The 27,232-nt window shown below is 36.0% G+C and overlaps 2 protein-coding genes across 4 annotated transcripts in view; both read left to right on the forward strand.

Moving 5' to 3' along the window:
* On the forward strand, positions 1-13,316 carry LOC129264573 (trichohyalin-like). Of its 2 annotated transcripts, XM_064102474.1 has the most exons (5): positions 2-157; positions 7,263-7,393; positions 8,433-8,531; positions 10,058-10,538; positions 11,181-13,316. In XM_064102474.1, exons 1-5 carry the CDS (start codon positions 43-45, stop codon positions 12,386-12,388), a joined length of 2,034 nt encoding a protein of 677 aa, XP_063958544.1. In that variant the 5' UTR covers positions 2-42; the 3' UTR covers positions 12,389-13,316. The 2 variants fall into 2 exon arrangements, with proteins under 2 accessions (XP_063958543.1, XP_063958544.1); XM_064102473.1 differs by having other exon boundaries at positions 1-157; positions 10,058-13,316.
* Positions 13,317-13,407: 91 nt separating this feature from the next.
* LOC129264571 (uncharacterized) overlaps positions 13,408-27,232 on the forward strand; it is a 31,890-nt gene continuing 18,065 nt past the window's right edge. For both annotated transcript variants that reach the window (XM_064102471.1, XM_064102472.1), the window contains exons 1-2: positions 13,408-19,876; positions 25,184-26,526. In XM_064102471.1, the coding sequence (XP_063958541.1) occupies positions 13,408-19,876; positions 25,184-26,526 (7,812 nt within the window). The remainder of the gene's footprint in view (positions 19,877-25,183; positions 26,527-27,232) is intronic.

Here is a 27,232-nt window from a genome sequence, read left to right on the forward strand (position 1 = left end):
CGCGCGCGCCCGCAGATATACGGTATTCGCTTACGTGGAAAGATGGCTGCTTTCTGCCGTAAATTACGGCATATCCTCTTTTTCGTACTTTTAAACATAATTTGTGGTGGAGCAGATTTGCCAGAAAAGGTCCTCTGTGCAGATTCAAAGTGCAAAGGTGAGTTTTGAAGCATTAGACCTACTATGTAACCAATGATCGTTTAGAAACTAACTAGGTTTTTTGTGCTAAACTTTAGCTAGACAAGCTGACCCGGCCGAGGCAATGCACATGCACCGGACCCACTGTAGCAGGCAGCAACCCGCGGCCGTCGCGCTGGCCTCGAAGGTTCTCGTCGGGTCGGATCCCCATTGGGGTTCACAATCTATTTTTCACGACTTCGGACTTGCCGTCTTAATCTTGTTATGAAACCTGATATGTTTGCATTGACTAGATTCTAGCGCACATGATTGGTGTCCGCACTTGACAGGTGAATGAACTTTCCTAGATTTCTTGTGTGGAGAAATCTTTGAAAACAGACAGTTGTAACTTGTTCTTTGTTGCAGTCTTGGGCCCGTATTCTGAAGTCGGGTTTAACTTAAACTCGGGTTTAAAGTTGTGGTTCAAGTATGGACAGCCAATTGTTGCATAATCACTAACAGTAGAGATATCATACTTTCAACTCATTCGGCTCTCAAATCATTCATAATTGTGTAGGAAGTATAAATAGATGATTGTCTTCACCATCGAAGAATCAGGAAAGAGCAGAGTAAACATAAGAAACATACAACTTAATATTCTAATAAAAATTTTGATACTCTTGGCTTCCCATACTTAGACCACAACTTTAAACCTGAGTTTAAGTTAAACCCGACTTCAGAATTCGGGCCCCTGTAAGGCTGTAACTTGTCTTACTCTTACTCTTAGGCTGTAAAATGGGACAATCCCAATTTTCTGACCAGCGCCTACTGATGTTCAGTAACGTTAACGTTAGATTTAACGTTAGAACTAAGTTAGAGCCAGAGCTAAGGCCGAGGCGCTCGGTCAATGTGGCCTATAACTATGGGACGGGCTGCGGAACGGTTTTCAAAGTGGGGGGCTGACCATGCAAAAAATCACAATCCTATGGTCATTTTTACGTTTATATACACGGTTTGGGAAAAAAGGGGGGGGGGGCTGAAGCCCCCCCGCTTCCGCGGCCCCTGTGGGAGACACTCCAATATGGGGACAAATCTCCCATTACTGGATACTCAGACCTTCCTTTTTGAAGAGCGCGATCGTGCTGGCGCTCCTACCGCGCTCCCACTCATTCAATGAACAAGGTTATGATATAACCTTGTTCTCAGTTACATCTCTATGTGTGGCAAAATAAGGTTGACAAAGTTTGGATTATTTTCTCTTTTTCTTTTGGAAAAATGCTTGACTTTTGTACACTGTCGGTGTCAGTTTCCACTACAGCTTTTCATTACATAACTTAGTAATAAATAAATAAATAAGTAAATTTGATTCTTTAAATCATTTTTTCTTTATTAAAAATAGAGCTTGAAAAATGAAAATTTTCTTGCCATATTACTTTCCACCAATAGAGGGCATACACAAAAAAATATGCCCCAAATTCAAGTTTTTGAGCGCTCTGGTCAATACAAAAATTATTTTAAACTACTAATGAAAATTGAATTGCAACTGTATGGAAAGTAATAATTTTGATCACAAAAGTGATATTTTAATGATTTTTTAAAGTGTGTGCTCAATTCAGCATTGGCATACCATAGTCCAGTCAGATGGCAGGTCCCAAGAAAGTGGCTTCTTTCATCCAAGTGATATTCATGACTTGAGATGTTTTGCATATTTAATGAGCTTGATGCGGACCAAAACACCTCTTTTCATTCGGTCATTGCTGCTCTAATTGTGCATCGAATTTCATTAATTTGGTATCATTGTAAAGAAGAAGAATCATTCTTTCAGGTCATGTGTTTGAATTTATTCATAGATTTTGTCATATAGGTTAAAATTTTGATCTAAAATATGCTACAAAATAATTATTTTCACCTGACAAAAGCTGCTATTTTCACACTTCATTTTTGTTTGACCCCTAATGATTTTTAGATCATGATAAAACTGAATATGTATGCCTTAAAATGGTTTAGGTTTCAAAATAAGAATTGGTTTAATCGGGTCAAGATCACACTTTTCATTGGCCAAGTACATAAAGCAGCTTGAAAACAAGAATACTGCACTCTGATTGGTCAAAGAGACCACACACTGGCAAATCCCAACGGTTCCAGTGCCTGGGTTCATGGGAAGGTCACACTTCCCATGTGGTAATCTTCTCAAATACCCCGCGCCTGTTGTTCTGTGAACCTTATCCAGCCAATCAGAACTCTGGATTTTATGCAAGTACAAAATTTCAGAAATCTCGTCTTGCACCTTGGTGGGAAAAGTGTGATCTTGACCCGATTAAAAGGTGCTGCATATCAAGAGTGGCATTGTGAAAAAGTACAGAAGTTCAGCTTTATGGTGATATAGATATCATTGAGGCTCAAAATAAAAAGATTTGCAAAAGAAAACAGAGGAAGAAAATTCAGTTTTGAGGCACATTTTCAGGCCAGAAATTTACTTAATATTGTATACAAAATAAATGACCAATATGAAAGAGTAACATTTACTCTATCTGATGGTGCAATAATATTTAATTTAACTTGAGGTTGAAACAGGTAAATTCATAGAGAAAGAAAATCTCACGAATCACGAGATTTTGCAAGAAGGAGGATTCAGCCACGAGATGATTTGGATGAATCTGGCCTTTTTGCTCATTAGCATAGAGACCTGCGGTCTGACTAGTCCTACTCTGATTTTATTTTAAACTTGGTAAATATTGTAGTCCCATATGTAGATTTTCATGGCAACACCATGGAAGTCTACATGTGGGACTACAATATTTACCGAGTGTAAATTCAGCCCCCTGCGAACTTCGTTTGACATGGTGCATTGTGCGTTTAAAAGTCAGTGCATACGAGAGCCGCTGAATTTTGCTGTGCAACACACTTGTGTAATCGAGAAGTTGCTGAGACCATTCACTCCCACATTTTATTCGTACTAATGAAGGCAACCCACTAGCTAACCTCTAACCCACTCATACGTATTGCGAGGTTAGTATTAGTATACTATAAACCTCGCACCATGAACCGCGTTTGGCAGTGGATTTCTAACTAGTGGGTCGCGCGTGCTAGGATCTTACTTCTGGTGTCCACAACACACGACTTCTGTGGCTTGATTTTTCTGTGCGCAGCGGCATGTAATGAACCCTTGGGTGCTCTAACCTAGAGAACAAGTGTACCTCAAAACACCACCTAAATTTTTTTTAAAATGGGAATCATGCACCCACCTAATTCTGTCGATGTTTATCTTCACACTCTGTATAACATTGTTGTAAAAGGAAGAGCTTGACCCTGAAAAAAACCATAAAAATACATCGCCGTCCGTTCTCTCCCATTTAAAATTGCATACAAAATAGTGAACCGGTACTTATGGGCACATTGGCAAAGTCTAATTGAAGTTAGCGATCAAAAGATCTGCCTGTGACAGCTCACCCGTTCGCAAGATTTTAGTCACTAACTTTAGTCGATATCAAAAGTTCTTGGATTCGCTGTAATTGAATTTTTTTTTAATTAGTAATTATTCTATAGTTGTTTTCAAAGTCAGCACTGCTGCTATATTGAATCGCGTAATGCAGCCGAGACTGCCAGAGGCACTCCACATGTTTTTCTTGCCATAGAACCTAAGAAAAAAGTACAGGTTCACTCTGACGCTTGGCGGCGCGAAGCGACGCACAGCGGCCTCGGTGCGAAGCGCGGTAGCTATCGAAAATATCAATATCGACGAGCTTAGATTGCTGCTAAATGCACCACATTTTATGTCTATTTAATGCTTCTCCGGCCACACAGCCGTAAGGGTTGCGCGAATTGCGATTGAAGCAGAAAGGCAATTACTGATAACTTAGAAACGTCAAAGGCAATGATTTGAAGTCAATCTCATTTTATACTTACAGTTTATAGATTATTTACATCGATAAATTAACTCCATACTTTCCAATGTTCAGATCGATATTGCTACATCCTCAGAAAGTGTGATTAATTTTGTGAATGCGTGTTGTTTCTTATGTCAATGACCGACTGCATCTACGGACCGCATGCGTAGCCCTTTGAGCTTGCGCTGCGTCACGCCCTTAGTAAATCTAAAGATTGTTCCGACTTTATACCTCGGTCACATTTGTTCTACGGCGGCCGTACGGCGAGTCGAAAACAGCCGTTTTAACATTTTTTGTACCAGCTGAATATAGGTGGTTTACTGGTTTGAATAAAAATGAATAAAATTGCTGTTTTCGACTCGCCGTAGAACAAATGTGACCGAGGTATTATTTGGAAGCCTCGGGTTTTCTTTCGAGGCTTCCAAATAATGGGCATCGGTATTCATGAGACGGGGTCCCCAACTTATATAATTTGCATGGTTTTTTGTTTGGTTTATTCGATACTCACTGAAACTATAACTCTCATAAGACTTCTGTTGATGTTTTTTATACTAATAATTTCCAATCGAGATTCTTTTATCACTGTCAATTATTGCTGTGTTCATTTGTATTGTTTGTTACTCACCTATAAAATAATAAATGTGCTGTGCTCATCACGAGCGTGAGAAATATTTTTAGTCATTCATAATACTCTAATATTACGAATTTGTTGTTCTTAACTGCGATTTAAAATGTTTTGAAAGTATAGGTTAATTGACAGGAAATGAGATTTCTATTTTTACATAATACATTATGTAGGCCTACAAATACAGCGTGTGTGAAAGAGAGGAAGAGGGGTGGGGTTGTAGGATGGTCGAAGGGAGAGAGCGATAGGGGAGGGGTCGTGGCGTGGACAATGACAAGGGGATGTTGAGATCGTGTGTGGGATTGGTGAAGAAGTCAATATTCGAAGCGAATACATTTTTATAGACGTGTCTATACTTCTACCGATGATGACGGCCGAATAATCTTTCTTTACATGTATATTTTGGTGAATTAAAAAAATATTTTCTTGCACCATGAGTGGGATGATCGAGGTACGTGATTCAATAAATTGCATCACAATATCACTATAGGTGTAGTTTGAAAATCACGAACAGTTTATTAAAAATGAATAAAAGAGAAAGATCTTCTTAATTTTATAGCCCCCATCCAGCGTAAACACCATGAAGAGTTTTTGAGGTCACAAAATCAGCTGATTCGCACTCAAACAACAGGTTAAGAGGTCACACACGTGCATGGGACACATTCCAAGGGCGGGAATTCGGGGAAACCCGTTTTCAAGCACAATGATTGGCTCAACCCAGAAAGTGAATACTAATTAGATCACGTGCCATCGGCTTTGGGGCGTCTCGTTCACATTCCAACTCATTTCATAAATATCATCCACTCGCAGTATAATTAGGCTTACGACGTTGTCAAGATATAACTCATATATTAAAAGCACAATTCCGATATAAAACATAAAGACATAAGTGAACTTGAGAAAATTCATCCCACGATATTCAAATTATACTAGCAACTCATTGTGGGCGTGAAAAAACGATATACATATCCGATATCCTCTAAAACGTTCACACATATCAACTTTAATAATTCGTACTTGAAACGAATATCTGTGAATGAATTGCCAATTCCACTTTGTTGAATGTGTACTTCTATCAAAAGCTATTGAATCACGTACCCCTCCCGACCCAAGGTGGATTTTCCAATCGCCATAAAGATTATGCAGCCACAATCACAGTAGACACATCCATAAATAAATATCAATTTCATTCGCTACGAACAATCCCCTCCCCACAAAGTCACAAACATCCCATCATTTTCATCTACATTGCCCACGGCCACCCCCCATTATTCTCTTTTTCTCCTTTACACAAATTAATTTCAAATGATATTTCATTTTAAATCGTAGTTAAGCAATTGTACAACAAATTCATAAAGCATTCACTGTGATGACTAAAAACATTTCTCAGGCCCGTGACAGGTGCGCTCATTATTTAATTGGCAGGCAAAGAGTAATAAAGAACAATACAAATGAAAATACACTGTAGGCCTACGTATAACTCACATTAAAAAATGAGTCGTAATGATAAAAAATGTGAATAATATTAATAAAATTATTAATTATGAAAATAACAGATTCAATGAATATATGAAAATAAATCAAAATAAATTAGTTTTGGATCCCATCTAATTTTGGAAGACTATCGGATCCCCGGATCAAGGATTTTGATGCCATGTGTGATTTGTATTATGAATGTGACTGTTGCGAGCGCAAGTGCAGTGGCACAAAACTTGGTAGACACGCCGTCGCAAAATTAATCAACAGTTTCAAAAGATCGATGTAGAGATCAAGACTTTGGAAATAATGGAGTAAAATCGGAATTTAAATGTGAATAAATCATTTTGATGTAAGTAAATGAGTTGGACATTATATCAATCCATTCCATTGGCTTTGTCATTATTAACGTGATCTTTGAATAGTTTTCTCAATTCGCTCTACGGCAGTGTCATCAGAAATGCATTCAATTAATTCATGTAGATGTAGCTATAAAGGCTGGGGCCTAGGATGAGATGAAACTATATTTCGATCGAATTTTGATAGTAATTTTGACACACTTTATTTTTGACAAAATAAGTGACAATATCAACTGAAATTCGTAATAATCTAAATTACATTGCCCAAGCCAGTAACCCACGATACCCCTCTCCTCTCACTTGTTTTGAGCGTATTTACTACCATTTTAAAGACGTAAATAATGTGAGCAATGCGATACGCAAATGCGAGGTAAACATCTTCGAGCTTCCCACAAAAGAAATTGGGCCTCGAGTCGAGGTCGTATCGTATATAGCGCACTAGTAGTAGTGAGTCAAAGAAATCCCGGGAAGAAATCGTGGACGAAATAATCGACAAGTTTATTTTAGGATCTGAAAAGCAGATTGTTTTTTATTATATTATTCAGTTTTTGTGTAGATCTAGGCCTGCTTTACAGTTGTCGGCCACGGTTGTCGGGGAAGTTCACGGTTGGCGGATTTGCCCTGAAAATTTTCAGGGTTGGCGGCGCCCGCCAACCGTGACGCGTGGCAGCGAGAACGTTGCTCGCAGTATTGTCTGGCCATTCATTGATGACATTATATTCCTGGAGACTTCCATGTACCATGATTATCATATATGAAAATAAATGAAAATCATATTTTGCTTCATTTTTCTTTCAGCTCCTATATCTAAAGTACAGACGGTGTTCAGTTATAATGCTCCAGACCCCCACTACTTGTCTTTTAAGCAGTTTGAAGTTATTCAGGTATTTGCCAAGGATGCGGACAAATCTGGCTTTTGGACAGGAGAGGTAAGGTTTTCATATTAATTTCAGACTACATTATTAACAGTTTATTTTGTAGAATGCATAAATGCTCATAAAACCAAATGTTACAATAATTATACATTATATTGAAGTGGAATAATAAATTTAGAAAATTTACTTAAAGGACAAGTCCACCCCAACAAAAAGTTGATGTGAATAAAAAGAGAAAAATCCAAATCGTCTAAATAGGATGTAAAATAAGAAAGTTACGACATTTAAATTTTTTGCCTAATTTCACTAAACATCACTCACTACTAGTATTTCTTTTGTATTTTTTATACATGTATGAAATATGAAATGTTCTAATTTTCTCCTCATTGTCAAGTGAAACAACAATTCCTCCCTGAACATGTGGAATTAGCATTTTTTTAATACTATATGGTTCAGTCAAGTTGGTCCTTAATGTAAAATGTGTAAAAAAATGAAATATTGTAGAATTCAAACAATAAAAAAAACGAAAGAAATAGTGAGTGAAGGACATCATCGACTGTCTAATTTGCATGTCTTTTTAATTGTGCATATCACTGTTATGTGAAAAATAAACGAAACTTTAAAATGACTTTCTTATTTTACATCCGATTTCGATGAAATTTTCAGTGTTATTCTCATTTGATTTTTCTCTATTTATTCAAATCAACATTTTTCTGGGGTGGACTTGACCTTTTAAATGATTCTTACGACTTCAGGGAAAAGTGAAAATAAAGACTAATTATTTTACAACAGTAATATGTTAAACACATGCAGTATGAAAATGAGGGAACTGATGACATCACACATTCACTATTTATTTTTTATTTTATTCATGAAATATGAAATAGGAGATATATTTCCCTCTTTATAATATTTTTAAATATTTTTTTTTTTTAATGGTTTGATTCCTCTGTTAACACATAGAATATCCATTGCTATAAACCTGTTGTGAATCAATCAAGAACTTCTTTATTGTCAAATATTTATATAGTCTATATTTCATATAATGAAATACAATTGAATAGTATGTTTGTTTGTATTTTTCTTGTTATAGCTGCTTATGAAACCTGGGAATATTGGTCTCTTCAACAAAGATCATGTGAAAGAGTTAGTTGTATTCAACAAAAGTCCTGCCCAACATGTTGACATTGTGGTACGTAAACTGATTTCTGTGCATTGACATACTTGTCAAACTCTGATTTGGAGACAGTTTATTTGCATTTAAACTTGTATATAAACCTGTGGAACGGCACATTGTCAGATGAAAATGAAACTGGGGGGGGGGGGGGGGTCAATTAGAATTAAAAAGAGTGGAAAGAGAAGCAATTTATTTGTTCCATCAAATTTACTCAATTTTTCTATGACAATCCTCAAATATGCATTATCAAAACGAATCCTGTGAAATCGAAATCTGTTGCGTAATTTGGATTGATTTAGAAGATTTGGGAATTCTGTAAGACAGCAGAAATTTGTGAATTTTCATTAGAAGACGAAACAATTGTCAAACAAACTTGACATTGAATAATTACTTTGGAAAGCTAGTGTTGGCGGGCCATGTACATGTGCAGTTTTTCACATTTCTGAATTTTGATTGCCCTGTAGATGTAATGTATGTCTTACTTAGGTGTCAATTTCAACATCCCTTTTGTTCCTCCCATATTCACAAAATATTTTAAATTGACTGAAAATGTCCATTCATATTCAACAAGACAAGCTAGTGATTTAGATTAACCTTTATTACACTATGAATCTTCTAGAAAATCTGTAGAATCTGCTGGAGTTACGTTATGGAACAAAATACCTAAAGAAATAAAAAGATGCCCATCTCTTGCCTCATTCAAAAACAAGTTTAAAAATACATTATTGATACCTGTAAAGATTAAAATATGAGGAAATTGCCTTATCACCCACCCACATATTTAGATATATACAGTATATTCTCTCTTTTATGATTAATATGATTATATTATGGTTTTGGGAGCCAAGCCTTAGTTCAGGCAATTGTCCTGTGCTGGCTCGCCCATATTCTCATATTCTCTCTTGTAAATGTATTTAATTTTTTGTATCCTTAATTGTATACCGTGCATTCTTTCTATTTGAATTGTATGTTTTTAATGAGAATTTGAAATAAAATCAATGAAATGAAATGAAAGGTCAATCATATCAATATGATTATTTATCCTTGTAAAAACACTTTAGAAATATGCCACAATCATCTTCAACCATTTTGAAATTTATATTTTATGCTCTTTTGTCTCTGTTTCATGCCCTGGTGCTTTAAAAATGAGTTTGACTTGTATCTTTCAAAAGATAAGATAATCATGATATTGATAATGATTATGATGATAATAATGATAATATTTATAATAATAATAAAGTTCAAGCCACACAGTTGATGTAAATCAGCATTAATAGAAAGCAATGAACTTATCAAACATATATACCCAATCCAAAGATAGATATTAAGGTTGAAAATAATGAATGAATAAAGTAGCGGGTTGAGTAACGAATGTTTAAAAAATATTTTTGGAAATAATTAATTGCCTATTAAAGGGAAGGATGTTGATTTAAATAAAAAATATCAACAAATTATTGTACAAAATTTTATCATTCAATAAGTTACTTATATATATTGTTGTGTTGTTATCCTTTGATTTTTTCCCCTCTATTTGCATAAAGGATGTCTTTGACAATAGAGGGATACCACATGGGTTAGGAGATAAAACACCCTCTGAACCTACGGCAGAGGAAACAGAACATCTTGAAATAAAAGAAGATAATGGAACAGATGAAGGGCAGTACCTGAGTGGCCAGGAGCAGGGACAGGAGCATAGTGGGGGAGAACAGGACCTGAGCCATGATAATCCAGACCAGACCAAGGAGCAGAATGGATTGGTACCGGATAGGGACCATGATACAGCACAGCAGGGACAGGAGCAGAGTGAGGGAGAAAAGGTCCAAGAGCAGTTAGAATCGGAACAGATCCAGGGACAGGAACAGAGCAGAGAAGCCCAGGACCAAGTAGAGGATCAGGACCACAATGAATCAGAACAGGAAAAACAACAAAGCAGGGAAGAGCAGGACCAGGGGGAGACTGGAAATCTGGACCAGGACCACATTGAACAAGAACGGGAACAGGACCAGGAGATGAATGCACCAGGTAGGTTTAAATTTGTGGCAGATCAACAACAAAGCAAGGAGGAACCTGAATTAGTGAGAAATCATATCAAAGTTGGTGATGGACCAAATAATGAAATTGGTGATGGTTTGTCTAATGATAACTTTCATAGAAGTGGAAGAAATGGAATCAAATTTGAACAAAATGCCAAAGTGCTGATTGATGAAAAATCAGTGGATAATTTTCAAAATGAAAGAAGAGATATTGAAAATAGAGAAAATAATCTAAGAATGGTTGTGCAAAGTGAATCATTGATCATAGGACATGAGGAGATAAATGGGAATGGACTTGATGTGAATAAAGCAATTCAAGGAACTGTGTCTCAACAGGATAATCTGGATATAAATAAATCAGATGCAAAACCTAACTTACAAGCAGATATTTTCCCCACCCAAAGTGATGATTATTCTCAATATCAGTTTGAAAAAGCAAGTTTCGCTAATGACAAACATCAAGATTTATCTTTGAAGGAATCAGATATTGTTAATGTACATCTATCAAAAGAAAGCGTTGATTTTACGGAACTTAGACCCAATCCAAAGATAGATATTAAGCTTGAAAATACTGAATTATTTAAAAGAGATAAGGATACACCATCTGAAACATACATTCCTCATGATACAGGCAACATAGGGAATGAACAAGAAGAAATTGAAGTTTATGACAATTATGGCAAGGAGAAAGAAGATGATGGCGTGGTGTTTTTCCATCGGGAATATGATGAAGAAGAGGAGGAGGATTTTCTTGATGAAATCCTAGAGGCTAGGGGCATCGAAGACAAACGTATCGAGGAAGAAAAGAACAAACCCAAAAAAAGAAATGCAAAGGTTGCTTCCCATGGAGAGGACTTGGATAAGGGCGACTTAGAGGAAGTTGAGAAAAGCCACTACGACGGTCCTGTCAAGAACGAACCTGATGAAGAAAGGATGAGTGTCATCCACAAAGTTCAGCAACTGATTTTCGATACTCAGAAGCAGGAGAGAGTCATCAAGGAACTGACTGAGAAGGATCCCCCAGGAGGTCCCGAGAGGGGTGATATTATGGGTGTGGAAGAAGCAGCTTATTATCAGGAAATGGAGAGGGCTATGGAAGAAGAAGAAGAACAAACAGATTTGGACAATGTTGTATTTGAGAGTAGAAGGGAGCAGATGAAGGACCGTAAAGTAGCTGAAGCCATGGTTGAAGAAACACAAGAAGAAATAATGGTCTCAGATGATGAGGATGAAGAAGAATTCGATAAGGAAGAAATTGAAGAAAAAGATTATGATGATAATAAGGAGGAGGATGAAGAAGAAGAAGAGGAGGAGGAGGAAGAAGAGGATGGGCTAAATATACAAGATGGAGAAAATGAAGAGACGAGTCAAGATAAGAAGAATGAAGATTTAGAATATACCAATATAATAGATCAAACCATCCTACCTGATGAAACCTTGACATTTAATGATAAGGATGACATTGGAAATGAGGAATTTATTCAGGAAGGACTTGAGAGTGAAGGTTTGGATGACGGAGATGAAGGGGTATTAGGTTTAGTGGAAAATGATGAAATTGAAGAATGGATAATTCATATGGATCAGAATATAAGAGAAGAATTGGACTACCAGAGGGAATTTGATGAAAATTCTAGGGAAGGAAGAGAGATGGAGGCCGTCCAACCATCTAGGACTCTTGACCCCGAAGGAGATGTGGAACACATTGACAGTGACACTGCTTTTCAGGAGAATATAATGGTCTTCGGTAAGTTGGATGGAAAAGTGCACAATGCTGCCATAATATCAAACTGCATACAAGCTGCATGTGTCTCCTCACACTACTCCATTCATATTGCCTAACCTTGGACTTTCATAATCATCTCAACCCCATTACACCAACTCAATTGCCAAACTAATACATGCATTATCAATTTAATTATCCGGTAAGTAATGTAAATATCTGTGAATTCTGGACAATATCCCTTTCAACAATACATTGATTTATTGATGAAATACTTTGACTTTGCCTTTGTATTGATTTCAATGAGTGGGAAATCCATTTTTTTAACATAATACGTTCTGCTAGCATAGAGTAAGTTGCAAAATAAAGTTTGTTTTATCTCAAATATTATACATTATGATGCAGTAGCATGCGCAGGGGGGGGGGTACAGGGGTTCAACCTCCCCTAAATTTGTTTTGGAACCTTTTTGTACGCAGGGAGGTGGTTACAGGGGTTCAACCCCCCCCTAAACATTTTTTGAAACCCTTTTTTCTTACTCGTCATTTTTTTGGTCTGAAACAACCTCCAATTTTTTATGAAAACCCCCTTTTTTGCTTGTCAACTTGTCATTCAGCTTGAACCCCCTCCCCTTCAAAAATCCTGCGTACAGGGGGACTGTTATGTTGTGAATATACATGATATCAATTGCTATAGTGTTTTTGAATTGAAATATAATTTTTCCTTGTATTCTAAATAATGATTGATACATCTGAATAAAATCATGAAAAGTCAACAGTTCACAATTTACAGAAATAAATGAAAACCCCCAAAAGCAATGTACATGTATACACATATATGTTCATTATTAATTTAATTGTAAAAATATTATGTTTTACTTGTTGAATGTGCTTTGTGTGTACTGAACTAACCTACCGCAACTGTATGGATTGATGTCGATCATGTGTGCATTTTGTTCTTTTGTTTTGTCCAAGTACAAGTAATTGATATTCATGCAATTTGCTTTTGATTGGTAAGATTTAAGTTTGCCTGTTATTTTATTGCTGCTAATACTAATCTTTATTTATTGCTTTGTTTTGTTTCTTCTTATTTTGTCTTTCATGCTTGTCATTTTGTTTTGTGGATGTTCCTGTTTGTTTAATGTGTATGCTTCATCTTCATGTAAATATATACTGCATGCTGTTGCAAGTAGATTTTGGAAAACAATTGGAATCAAGCAAATCAGAAAGTCAGAATGATGAAAATGAGGCAGAGGAAAATACTATAAATGTAGAAATAGACACTTCTAGCAATAACATAAATATTGAAAATATAGATAAATTTCAACAAGACGTAGACTGCCTTTGGTTCTATTCACTTCTAGTCCATCAAAGGAAATATCCTGTTTGCCCTATCAGCCACCAGATGATAGAGTTTATAGACACAGACAAATCAATAGAGTACATTTCTAGCCATGTGTTACGTGATAAACACGTCAATACGAAAGACATTGATAACTTTAGTGAATTGCTATACATTTTTGGCAAGTGTGATGCGTCATCGTTGAAATTTCAATCAGAGCACAGAGTATGCACAGCTGTGGAATATTTTATCAGAGCCTTTGAGAATGAGGAAAACCCTAATGTGAAGCAGAATCTGGAGCCTGGAAGAGAAGTCAATCACCCTTTTTGCATGGCCGACCAAAGTTTTGAGTACATGAATGTCATGCAGACAGTTGGTCTTTGCTTTGACAGTGATATTTCTGCGAAGAAGAGCGTAAACCCACAAACACAAACGAGACCAAAAGACATCAACAATGTTGACTGTATGAAAATAGATTATCAGGATATAATGCAGATATATCTATTTCATTCTACGTGTTCTTATTATGGGAAGGATATTGATTCTGAACCATCATGTTTAGAGCCTGTTCAAATAAATAAAGTTTTTACTGAAGATTCAATTGACATTGATGACAAACAAAGAACAGAGAAAGATAATAAGCTCAAAGCATCTGAGGGAATCATCAAGGTGTCCCCAAATGCTGCTGCCAAAGTTGAGTTTTTGTCTCTCCTCTTAATGAGTTGGTATCCACATTTAGAAATCACTCCAGCGAATGGGGTTGAAGCAAAGAAGACACCACCAATTGACCACACAAAGACAGAGAAACATCCACCTAGAAATGATACGTCCATGGAATTAGATGATCTAGCTGGAAAACCTGAAATTCCTGACAGTCAAACTGACCTTGGTGAGCCAAAAATAGGTAAGGAATATATGTGGCTGACTTGTCCCAACGAACAATTACTTGAACTTGAATTCTCAAAATTGTTTATGTGCACCATTGATGGAATGGAGAGCACTTCAACGGTATCTGAAGTGGTAAAAAACTTGGAGAAAGAAAGCAATCATGTTATACAAGATGAAGGATTGCTCTCAGATTCATCACAAATTGCCATTATGCAGAATAATAATGGGACAACACCTTGGTCAACTCTGAGTGCCAACAAGTGTCAAGGTAGTGAATGTCCTGAAAATAAAGCTGAAAGAAGAAGCGTTTTTCATGACAAACCAAGGATGTCCCAGACCCAAAGCCAGTACTGCAGCCGTCCAATGTACGTTGATCTCTTAGTTCCATCAGGAGGATTGTGTGAAGTTCAGCAAAAGACTTCAAAACAAGAAGTATTTTACAGAAGCACAGCTTTGTCTTGCAGCAAGCTCAAAAGATACAAAGATATCCTACTAGCTTACAACCAACCAAAGTTTTGCATAATTCAGGACTTTTCAATTGCCCCAAAAGTTCCCACTGAGGCTATGTCTGTCAACACTTCAAGCAGACTGGATGGATATCATCATGAATTTGCTGATGCTTATATGAAAAAGTATTACTGTTTTGGTAGCCAGTCTATTTTACCACCAGAAGTGGATCATCATGAGGACAAATCTGGGTCTATCAATACCATCTTGGTCTCCAAGAAACTCACTTTACGATGGAATCAGAGCACCTGTAGCAAGATTGATGGATATTTTCATACACTTAATGATAATTTTAGAAAGGAAAAACAGTGTTTAATTGATGGTGATCAAGTGGATGTAAAATCAAAAGAAAAATCTCAAAAAGTGTGTTCAAAACATTCTCAATCCTGTTTGTATGTAGACTTGTTCATGAAAATAATTTCCTTCTACAAGAGGATTTGTTTTATGACAGATGGCCATATGCTGATGCATCGTGAATTCGAAAGCATCTTAATTGAAGCAAACCTAGACTCAAAGCCCAGTATTAAGACATTCAAACAACCAAATGAAACAATCGAACACAAAATCCTCCATGGGCATGGATCATGCCGTTTAGACCTCTTTGAGGACATTGTAACATTTCGATCAAAGCAAAGATTTTCCAGGAATGGCATTATCAAGGAAATAGAGATGTGTCCCTTGAGAAAAATTACATTGATGGAAGAAGTTGGTGTTCCTTCAGAGGCAACTGATGAAAGTATCCTGCATTCTGAGAAACATGAACAGAATGTGCCTGTAGATCTTACAGGAAGTACTCCAGAGATTAGGTTTTCTTACAGTCACAATGATTCTTGCTTCCAGGGATCCAAGCTGGATGATTACAAGGCACTCCTCAGTTTTATGTGTACTCCCCTTCAATTCCAATCAGGTCAAGATAAACAGTTACCTGAAAAGGAAGGAAATTATTTTGTAGAGATTGAGACTATTCTCTGTCCCATCAACACTTGCTGTCCATTTTCCAAGGTGGATGGATACAAGGCACTGTTCAACCTAATGTGTATACCTTTATACCTCAAATCAGCTGAAAATTCAAGTGAAGGAAAGATTTTAAAAGAGAGTGAGGTTCACCAAAGTTATACCAATCCTTTGCTCCATTGCTCAAAGATAGATGAATACAAAACACTCTTCATCCTCATGACAGATACTCCTGTACAACTGCAATTGTCTTCAGATTCGCATTTCCCAACTAATCTAGGAATAAGTTTAGATGTGACTAGGTCTGCTCTCAGTTCAATCTCTTGTTGTCAGTGCCCTAAGATGGATGAATATAAGACACTGTTTGAAATAAAGAAACACGCTCCTCCTGACTTCCAATTGACCCAAGCCACAGCATTCCCTCCAAAGGAAAGAAAGGATTTGATAGAACTGAAGGTTTCTCACAGTCTTCCCCTCCAATCGGATTCAGATGAACAGTTTCCAAATGACAAAGGAAAGGGTTTGGAAGAGATAGTAGTTTCTTACAGTCCAAGTAACTCTTACTGTCTGTGCTCAAAGATTGATGAATATAAGGCACTATTCACCCTTAAAACTTGTGTGCCTCTACACAGCCAGTCATCTTCAGATGAACAGCTCCCAACTGACAGAGGAAAGGGTTTGGAAGAGATCGAGGTTTTTCACAGTCACAGAAACTCCTGCCGTCCGTACTCTAAGATGGATAAATATAAGGCACTGTTTGAAATTATGAAACATACTCCTCATGACTTCCAATCTACCCAATCCATAACTTTTCCTTTAAAGGAAGGAAAGGATTTGATAGAACTGAAGGTCTCTCGCAGTCCCATCAAACCTTGCCAATATTCAAAGGTGGATGGATATAAGGCACTGTTTAACCTTGCAGCTTGTGATCCTCTACCCCTCCAATGGGATTCAGATGAACAGTTTCTAAATGACAAAGGAAAGGGTTTGGAAGAGATAGTGGTATCTAACAGTCCAACTAACTCTTACTGTCTGTCATCAAAGATGGATGAATATAAAGCAATGTTTAAACTTACAGTTTGTGATTCTCTTCACCTCCAACCAACTCCAGTTGCACAGTCCTCAACTGACAAAGGAAAGGGTTTCAAAGTGATTGGGGTTTTTCGAAGTCACAATGCCTCTTGTTGCCAGTGCTACAAATTAGATGAATACAAAACATTGTTCGACCATACAATTTGTTCTTCAGCCCACATTCAATCAGCTAAAGATTCTCAATATCTTACAATCAAAGGAAAGGGTTCGGAGGAGATTGAGGTTTCTCAAAGTTCCACCAAATCTTGCAGCCACCTATCTAAGATAGATGAATATGAAGCAATGTTTTACCCTGCAACTTGTTCTTCAGTACCGCTCCAATTAGCTGAGGGCTCACAATATCTTAAAGTCAAAGAAAATGCATCAGAGGAGACTGAAGTTTCAGAGAGTCCCACCAAGTCTTGTCACCATTGTTCCAATATGGAAGAATACAAGGAACTGTTTCATCCTACAACTTGTTCTTCAGCAGACATGCAATTAGGTAAGGGCTTACAATATCTCACAATCAAAGGAAATGGTTCTGAGGAGATGGAGGTGTTTATAAGTTTCTATCAACTCTTGAATAACCACTTTTGCCTCTGTAACCACTCTGGAAATCTAACCAAATGGACGTCTTCTTGTCAGACCGATCTATTCATGCTGCTTGTATTTTCTGTAAGTCATTGTATTCCAGATGTGTTCCCATCAGATTTACAGCCTTGCTCAAAACTGGAAAGTACCCATGAACACTTCTCAAAGCAAAATAACCAATCAAAATCTAAAAGCTCGGAATATGAAATTTACCTTTACAAAGTGATTTTGAAAAAAGAAGATGTCTGTCTTCAAGTAGAGTTTCAGAACCATAGCTGTACTGCTCTTGACCTTTTGAATCATGATGATTTACAAACAGAGAAAGGAAATGTACATTTTGAATATGAGATTTACAGACTCCTCATGGAATCTGAGAAATTGTGTTCTGTGAAACAATTTGATGATTCATGCTCATTGTTGGAAGGATTTGATAGAGTATCTAGAGAGGAAAGTCATGATCTATTGAGACCCGATGGAGGATATTATGATCTGCTCATCTATAGATCCGTCATGATGCAAGAAGATGTATGTCTTCCAGACAAGTGTTTTGACAAGCGTAGTACAGCTCTTTACTATGTGAAAACTAGTGATTCAAAAAGTATAAAGGAATTAGATAGGACCGATTATGAACTGTACAGATATTTTATGTCAGCTAAGAAATGGTGCATCGTGGAACAATTCATAGACTCTCAGTCATGCTCCGTCTTTGAAATTTTTGATGGACAGACTTCAGTGGTAAATTCTAGAGTACTGAAACCTTACGACCTTCTCATCTATAAAGCAATATTGAACCAAGAAAATGTATGTCTTGCAGTCAAGAATCCACATCAGTACTGCACAATTCTCGATGTCTTTGACATGTGTGATTCTCAGATTCCAGATGGCAGCAAATATGATCTCTATAGGAACCTGATGGTCGCCAGTCAGTTCTGCTTTATTGAGGAATCTATGACTGACATGTGTCCCTTAATTCAATATCTTGACATTAAATCTATTCCAGAAGTAGACATGATTTCGATCAAACCCACAACTCATGATGATATTGGTGGAATACTTTATTATCAATTAATGACAAACATTGATTGGTGCATCAAGGATGAGAACTTTTTTACTGAAAGATACTGTCTGCCTGAAGATCATTTCTCAAATACTTCTGGAATGCAAGAAAGGGAGGCATTGATATTTAACAAGAGAGCATCTGGATCACTGTTATTTCAGTTGTTGATGACTTGTAACGGGATGAGCTTCCAAGAAGACCATTCTACAGCAGGCTGTACTTGTGATATCGTCAGTTATTTCTGCTCAGGCAGCAAAGACGATGAGAAAAAAGATGTTCGGGAAACAGGCTTTCAACGGAGGCCATCTAATCTTGCACTGTACTTTAGCCTATTAACAGGATCAAGATTTTGTCTCGCCGATGATGAAAAGCTGCATACATCTTCAAAGATAAGTCTAATCTTTGATCACTTCATTCAAGATAACAAAGAACCGAATCAGCCTGAATCTTGTGAGGATGGAACATACCATGGCATTCTGGACTTGTATAAAGATCTGATGATGGGCCAACAAATGTGCTTTGTAAATATAGATGAACATTCATGTGTGGCAATACATCAGTTTGTAGGCAATGTAACAGAGACTGCTGCAAGTGGTGCATTCAAATCTTCCAGTGATCCTAAACAGTATGTTACATTCTGTGCTCTTGCACAAGGGTTCCCAATTTCATTCCCAAATGATAAACAATCGTTTTCGTACTGCACTTGGTTCGATTTCAACCTTTCATCCAATCTGGCTTCTGCATTGTCAGGAAAAAGTGCAACTCAAAATGACACAACTCTTGTCATCAGCAATTATGAAGAAATGATTATGTCTCCTTGGAAGTGCATGGTGTATGTTGACAAAATGGCTAACTGCATGTGTCATGATGCCCATCCTCATGATAAATATCTTGAAAAAAAATCACAACTCAATGAGAAATCCTACAGTGCTTCTAAACCAAAGAGAAATAAAAAAAAGAGACAGCGACAGAGAAGTGACATTAAGTTTGAAAATAATTTGGTCAAATTGAAGTCCATGATTGACTCCTTCAGCCAGTGCAGACTGCTTCATGAATCTGACTACAGAAGTGTCTGCTTTTTCTTTAGTCATCGTGTGTCCCAAATCATGGAAAACTCTGTAGTGTATACTAGCCCTCTTATTGACACCACTCGCAAGAGGAGGTCAGTTTATTCTCTTCAAGTTGATTATGTTTCAAGTGGTAAGTCACCAAACTTTCATTGCACCACTACATGTATGCTAGTAGAAAGGTTATTGTTTATTTAATAGATTAGGTATACATGTAGATATGATCACAAATATCCTTACGAGTGATTAAAGTTCTTGTAAATCTCTCACAAATATGTATGGATTCTGGAGTTTCAGGAATTTCATTAAGTCCTATGAAGTTTATATTGTCAATATTCATTTTAAAGAGTATCAGAAGAAAGTTAAGTCCATGTGTTCTGAGTTATTTTGCCATAGGTTCAAGATGATCATATAAATGTGCAGGTTATTACTCAATGAAATCTGAAGAATTTTGTCCCACTTTGACCTCTAAATGGTAGTAGTGTATTCCCATAGTCTGAAAATTCTGTGTCAACAATTCCTTTTGTGAGGAATCTTTGGAGCATTTTGGCCTGGACAGAATAGGGGTTTTGTAAAATTTTTTAATTGTAATCTTTCATCTTACAACAACATTTATGTCTTTCAAGGTCGTTGAGGCATTGTCATTGTAAATCCTTATTCCAAAGTCATTTTTGGGGGACTCCAAGAACTTGAGGCATACTTATCATCATTGTAGGAATTTGGTGACCCATTTAGAATTTCTTCTGACCTTAGATATTTCTTAAAGCTTGAATAGTCTTACGATGTTCAAAAGACGTTAGTACACTGCCTTGTGATATTGTAAAGCCCATTTCACACTTGGTGGAGCAACTACGTACAACCGTTGTGATTGTGTGCAACATATATTGTGACCAAACGGTCGCAAGAGCGATTGTGAGAGCCCTTTACGGCATTCTTAAAATCTTGAAGTGCAATTTGAATTGACTGCAACTAATGCAGATCTTTGATCTCAAGATTCGATCTCCCTAATAAAACTTCTTTAAAAAGCCAATCCAAAATTTTTATAACACATTGTTCACTCAGTATTTACAGCCATTCGTAAGGGTATTTGTGATTGAGGAAAATGACATCCCAGACGTACATGTAGGATACCTTCATTTTCTCCTCTTCTTCCCACCCCTTTATTTTAGACAGATCTAGTTGAATAGTTAAACATCTAGTTGAATAGAACACTTACATATCAAAGGTATCTTAATATATGCTCTGTTACAAAATGTAATTTACACTGATACATTGTGAACTATACATTAATAATAAAAAGTGAAAAGCAATATTACATTGGAAAAAAAAAATATCCATGCTCATATCAGACAGGAAGTCATAGTTAGAAACGTGAAGGAAGGAACTGCATGTAAATAAAAAACGTATCCATTTGCATCATATTACTACTACAGTATAATGTGGAAGTCTGCAATTAGTTAAATCCTCTTATCAGTTCATACATGTAGACTCGTTTTAAGACAACAAAAAAACTATTTCAGAGTGCTACTATTCATCAAAACTAGATCAGATCTATCCAGTAGTGATTGACCATCACAAAGCAGCAGAAACGTTAATTAACTTTGATTAGTGATTTTGTAACTCTGCATCCATTTACATACAGATATTAATCACACATATTCTGCATATTTTAACTATATTTCAAGCAAAAAAATTCAATTGGTATCTGATTTTCATTTTCATTTTTAAAGAACATTGATAAATGATGTGTGTTATAAAGAATCAATTAAAACTCTTTCTTGATCATTTTTAATTTGAAATTGAAGATATTAAATCTAGCATTCAGCTAATAAGCATAACACTAATGGTCAGCTTTGCAATGAATAAAGGTCATTGCTTAGCCCATAATCTATTTATCCAATGGGTCATCATATATGTGGGACTAACCAAGGTTTAATGAGGGTAATTCAATGTACATATTCTCATGGAAGGAGGAATGTCAAGTGGATCGATCTTTCATTGCAAAAGCCTGTTAATAACTTTCTGGCCACATGATAGCCAAGGAAAATATGTACAATGTAATCTGAGCCCTCGTGCTTGCATTACACGTCTTTAACAAGTAGATTATTAAGGTTGAAACGATCATTTGAACTTTAATGAATCTTTCAATAAAGAATTTAATCCTAGTTTCTCTATGAATATGAAATTCAGATACCTTAAAAAAATGATTCGGAAAGTAGAAAACCCAGTCACATTTACTTTAGGTTTTATTGATTTACAGTGATATTCAACTTCATACTGTCTTAAAAATCTTAAAAATACACTTTAATCACTATGACTTACTTAAATACATGGCATGATACAATGTGAACCTGCTACAAATGTAGATAACAGATCTCCCTTTTCATCATTGATATACAGTAGACTAAACTTCTAAAAATTTGTTACAAAAGCATGCCTTAATTGCTCATGTGTATGTGATTGAAAGGGCGATATGCATGGCTGTTATGTCTATATGTTCCTTATTGATGTACTTACGTATGCAAATAGCATGGTCTTAATTTAATGTTCTTGTTTAATGTATAAGAGTATGGGCAACATGAGGCAAAGTAATTGATTCCTATCAGCTTAGTGTGTGCATGAGTGATACATATATTCAAGCTGGTGATATTTCTAACAAAAATTTAAAAACGTTTCTTCAAAAAGGGTACCTCTCAAAATACCCCTCAGAGGCATGTGGATACTAAATTGAATGTTTGATGGTTGCTATATTTGTATGTTGCAGCTGCATCTGTATTTAGACTTGATTGCTGGCATGACACATACTGAGAGAATGCAGTCTTCAACAAAGAATGAAACTGGGGATAAGGACTTTAACAAGGGGAATAATAATATGACAGAACATAATTATAGAATAGAGGTAACCGGGGGCCTGTTACACAAAGCTTAGCAATGATCGTAGAGCATTTTTCTATGATTGATTCCATTGAGTACAATGTACAATCAATCATGAAAATCAAGCATACGATCAATCGCTAACCTTTGTGTTACGGGACCCAGGACCCCCATATCACAAAGCTTAGCAATTGATCGCATCGATTATTGTGTATGATCAATCATAAAAATCAGCACAATCAAATCAATCATGTTTATGTTTTGAGGGTCCAGTTTTGAAAATTGGTAATGAATAATGAAATTACAAAGTTAAGAATGGTTGGAAGAGTCCTCGTTTACTGTTAATGGCAAGTCTTAAATTTATTGTCAGTCACAGGGTTCGACTTCATACATGTAGGTTGCCCGTGGGCATTTGGCTCCCCAAATCCTTGTCAAGTTGTGACATGCTCCTTAAAAATGTTTGAATAAGCTCATCTGACCCCTTAAGTTTTTCTTGCAAATTATATGATAAAGTTGAATACACATTGTGAAATATAGTTTAATTTCAAGCAATATGTGTGTGAAGTGTGTGTAAAACATATTGAAACATTTTTCTTATGCAAAAATTTGCTATTTTTTTAAACAACATATCTAGTCCAAGGCATGCCATAGACAGTATATTGAGACCTCAAAGATTCATAGCTCTTATTTTGTAACCAATTAATATTGAACTTGCAATTAATTTTATGTATTCTCTTCTCTTATCTAATTGATAGTGAATTTTCCCCAGGGTGTCGCTCTCCTTTATCTTAATAGCATGGAATATAGATACTTGTATGCTGTAATGTGATAGAGTGCAGGAAATATATAATCCAAGCATGTGTGTAGCACAATGTATATTATAATAAAATGCCAGGCTTAGAATGAGCTCATTTGACTTTTAGAATTGCTTTAATATTTAGGGAATGATATATGAATATTAATGAAATTGGAAGTGCATGAAAAAAGATGTATTTTACTCTCCTACATGTACTGCGACTTCGCCTGGGACTGCTGCTATTTATACTTTCTTTAAGTATTCTAAACTACTACTACTACTACTACTACTACTACTACTACTACTACTACTACTACTACTACTACTACTACTACTACTACTACTACTATTACTACTACTACTTCTACTTCTACTACTTCTACTACTTATACTGCTTCTACTACTTATTAATCTAATATCTATCTACCAGGTCTTCATCTACTGCAAGAAATAATATTACAGCTTATAAGTGATCTGAAAATAAATTATTTTTAAATTATTTAATAGTAAAGAAATATGATAATTTTTCAATTACATGTTATTCAAACATATAAGTATATTTTCACTATGTCGTCTTTGTCATGCATGCAATCATTAATCCATTCCAACATACAAATCATTCATATATATGTACATGTACATTGTTATTTAACCACATTCATTGTACTTGTAAAATTGTATTTGTCTCCAGAAAAGTAAGTTGGATCATATTTTATCAATATTTATCAAAATTATAACATACTTAAGTGTACATGTACAGTTGAGGCCGAAAGTTTACATACACCCATGGAATTTAGTGAAATTTGTTTGTTTGCCAAACATCGTAAAATTTACTATATCTTCAGAAATATAAATACTACTATGATGAATTTGATGTCAAATGAAAGAGTATATAAAGCTCTTTTAGGTGGAATTTTTTTGAGAAAAAAAATATATATTTGTGCCAAATGTATTCTTTTGTTTGTTATTATATTTTCAAACATTGTTTCATAGAACTATATAAATGTTAAATTTATGGTTTATATTCCTTTTCTATCATGATATGTCACCACTGAATAAAAAGTTTCATCTGAAATGTTTGTGTTGAGAAGTAACTAGCACAAATATTAAATTTTTTGGTCAAGTTTTTATTTTTGATTTGACTAAAATATGAAAAAAAAATTGGGGAAAAATGATACTTAAATATTTTTCAGCTCCTGATGACAAAGCAATGTGATGAAGGGGCATGACATACTCATCTGTTTGATATCAAATTTGTCATGATAGCACAAATATTTTATAAGATACAGTGAATTCTATGTTGCTTCGCAAGTGTCAACTTTTCTTTGAATTACCTGGGTGTATGTAAACTTCTGGCCTCAACTGTATTGTTACACTATGCTTGATCTGTATTATTAATCAAATTGTACAAATGATATGGTTTTAATTTATTACTAAATTATATTTCCTAATTTTCCATTATTTATTTCCATAGTTATTTATGGGATTGACATGTCTTACAAATTGAATAACTGCCTCTTGTAGAAAGTATTTATGAAGTCAGGAGAATCAAAATTGTATTATTGATTTGCTTAATAGGAAAAGTTTTATACATTGTAATTAAGAATGAAATATTAAATTCAACTATGATCAATTCTTTTCATGGATATATTTAGAGTTTGATACATAATAGAATAATGATCAGTGTAGTAAAGTTTAAATGAATTTTTATTGTGATTTTTTATAGAAATTAGAACATTTTGTTGTATTTTGTTTTCTTTTCTTAATCAGATGAAGGAAAAGAACCAGAGGGTACAGGAAACTCAGAGGAACATGTAGATGACGATGACACACAGAAAGAAAATGAAGAAGAAATAGAAGAAAAAACACAGGACTCCGAAACAAGCCAAAAGAATGAAGAGGAAGATGTGATTGGGGAAGCTGTGGAAACGGATGAAGTGGAGGATAGTGAAAGGAAGCATGATATTGAGGAAGACATTGTGAAGCAAAATGATGAGATTCAGCCAGATTCTATTCAGCCAAGCCCGTCATTTGAAGTAATAGATGGCACCACTATCTATTTGAATGATTTAGAACCTACACCTTTGCCTGGAGAACCTGCTAGCGAGAAATACAATACATTTAACATCCATTCTAGCGACATTGTAGATGTGCCCAAAAAAGAAGATAGTGATGAAAGCGATGTTGGTCCTCCATCTAGTTTTTCTTTCAAAAGTGAGGATGAGATTGATCCTGAAGCTTACAGGAACATCCTGAACAAACTCCATGCCAACCCTGAACTCCGGGACAAAGAAGGTGCCATTCAGCAGGAGATGCTGAAGATCCTCCGTGACCCTGAACTGAAGAAGAACTTACTTATCAAGGCCCATGAACCTAAAAGGGACATCTTGTCACCTTTCAGATCGCAACATCCAGCACCTGGGGATGCTGTGCACATGGATCAGGCACAGGGTCACGTGGACGATAATGTTGATCTACAGAAACTGGATGCCATGCAAGATGAATCTGTGCCACTTGACGATTCAGATACAGCTATACCCCCATTAGCTACGGGACCTAATGTTGTAAAAGGAAGACCAAGTAGCCCTCTTGATAAAGATGAGGAAGATATCAATTTTGTAGATCCATTAGCTCTCTTACAGGAAGACACAGAAGAACCTCCTCTGTCCATTAATGAAAAGATTGATATCGCAGAAGAGATCCTGAAAACCAAGGACTTCTCAAGTGAAAACCTTCAACCACCGGTGCCGCCTGACGATCCCTATGACCCTGTCAAGCTTGCAGCCAAATTGAACACGGTCAAAGGCTCAAATCCTGCTGTCTTTGGGGATCCGGCCCAAGAGGTTTTTAACGATGATCCAGCTCTGTCGGCTCTCGAGGACCAGAACGATCCAGTGGAGCAGGAGAGCCAAGAACCGTCATTGAATCATTCCCATGTCACAATGCCCTCAGACACAGAACAGGTAGAAGATAAAGTAGAAACCATTGATGATGAAGAAGTTCCTTCTCCACACTTAGATTCCCATCTACCACCTGGCGTGGATACCAGACCGAATGTTGAGGAACTGGCTGACAGCAGCTATGGGGAGCCTGGATTACGCACCAGCACACGGGTGAGTTTATTGAAATATCTCAGATGGGATTGGCCTATACCTGTTTCAAAGATCACGCCTCTTCATAATTACATGGGAACAGAGGTTTTTTAGCTGGGCAATTTCATGAAATAATCAACTGTTATGTATGACCAACCCTCATTTTAGTCTATTCTTACTTCACTTTGCAAATGCTCAAGCCAGGATAATTTTAGAGTATTATTACAAATGTTCATGTGAATTTAGAAAACAGAGCCAGTCCAAATTATAAAGGTTCTGCATATAGTGGGTTGGACATATGTACATATACATTATGGAATTGCCCAACATAGTTTTTTTTTATTCATGTGTAATATGTATGTTCACTTTATGCTTTAAAATCATATATGTTACCCAGCAGCTATTCTCAGGTTTACTCTGGTTACTTTCCATAATATGTTCTTAATATTTAGATCCAGTTGATGTTTTCATTCTGCTATATTGGTGTATATATTTGGGAGCAGGGTTTCTCAGTAGCTGTCTCATTTTTCATATGTATTCATTTTATGATTTTAAATAATACTCAATGCATTATGTTACAAATTTTTACAAATTTCACGCAAATTGTCTTTTATCATTCTTAAAATCTACAACTGTAATTTTTCTTCCAACTTTTCAACATGCTAGAATCAATTAACACTTCATATAACCCATATCGCTGAATTTTCACTTTTTATAGATATGTAAG

Source organism: Lytechinus pictus, chromosome 7 (assembly GCF_037042905.1).
Source record: "Lytechinus pictus isolate F3 Inbred chromosome 7, Lp3.0, whole genome shotgun sequence".
In the NCBI taxonomy this organism is placed as follows: Eukaryota; Metazoa; Echinodermata; class Echinoidea; order Temnopleuroida; family Toxopneustidae; genus Lytechinus; species Lytechinus pictus.

Excerpts from the sequence above, each read along its gene's own strand:
- LOC129264573 (XM_064102473.1), top strand. The coding sequence starts at position 43 with ATGGCTGCTTTCTGCCGTAAATTACGGCATATCCTCTTTTTCGTACTT. Across the intron at positions 158-7,262 it reads TGCAGATTCAAAGTGCAAAG|CTCCTATATCTAAAGTACAG; the intron begins GTGAGTTTTGAA and ends TTTTTCTTTCAG. Across the intron at positions 8,532-10,057 it reads CCCAACATGTTGACATTGTG|GATGTCTTTGACAATAGAGG; the intron begins GTACGTAAACTG and ends ATTTGCATAAAG.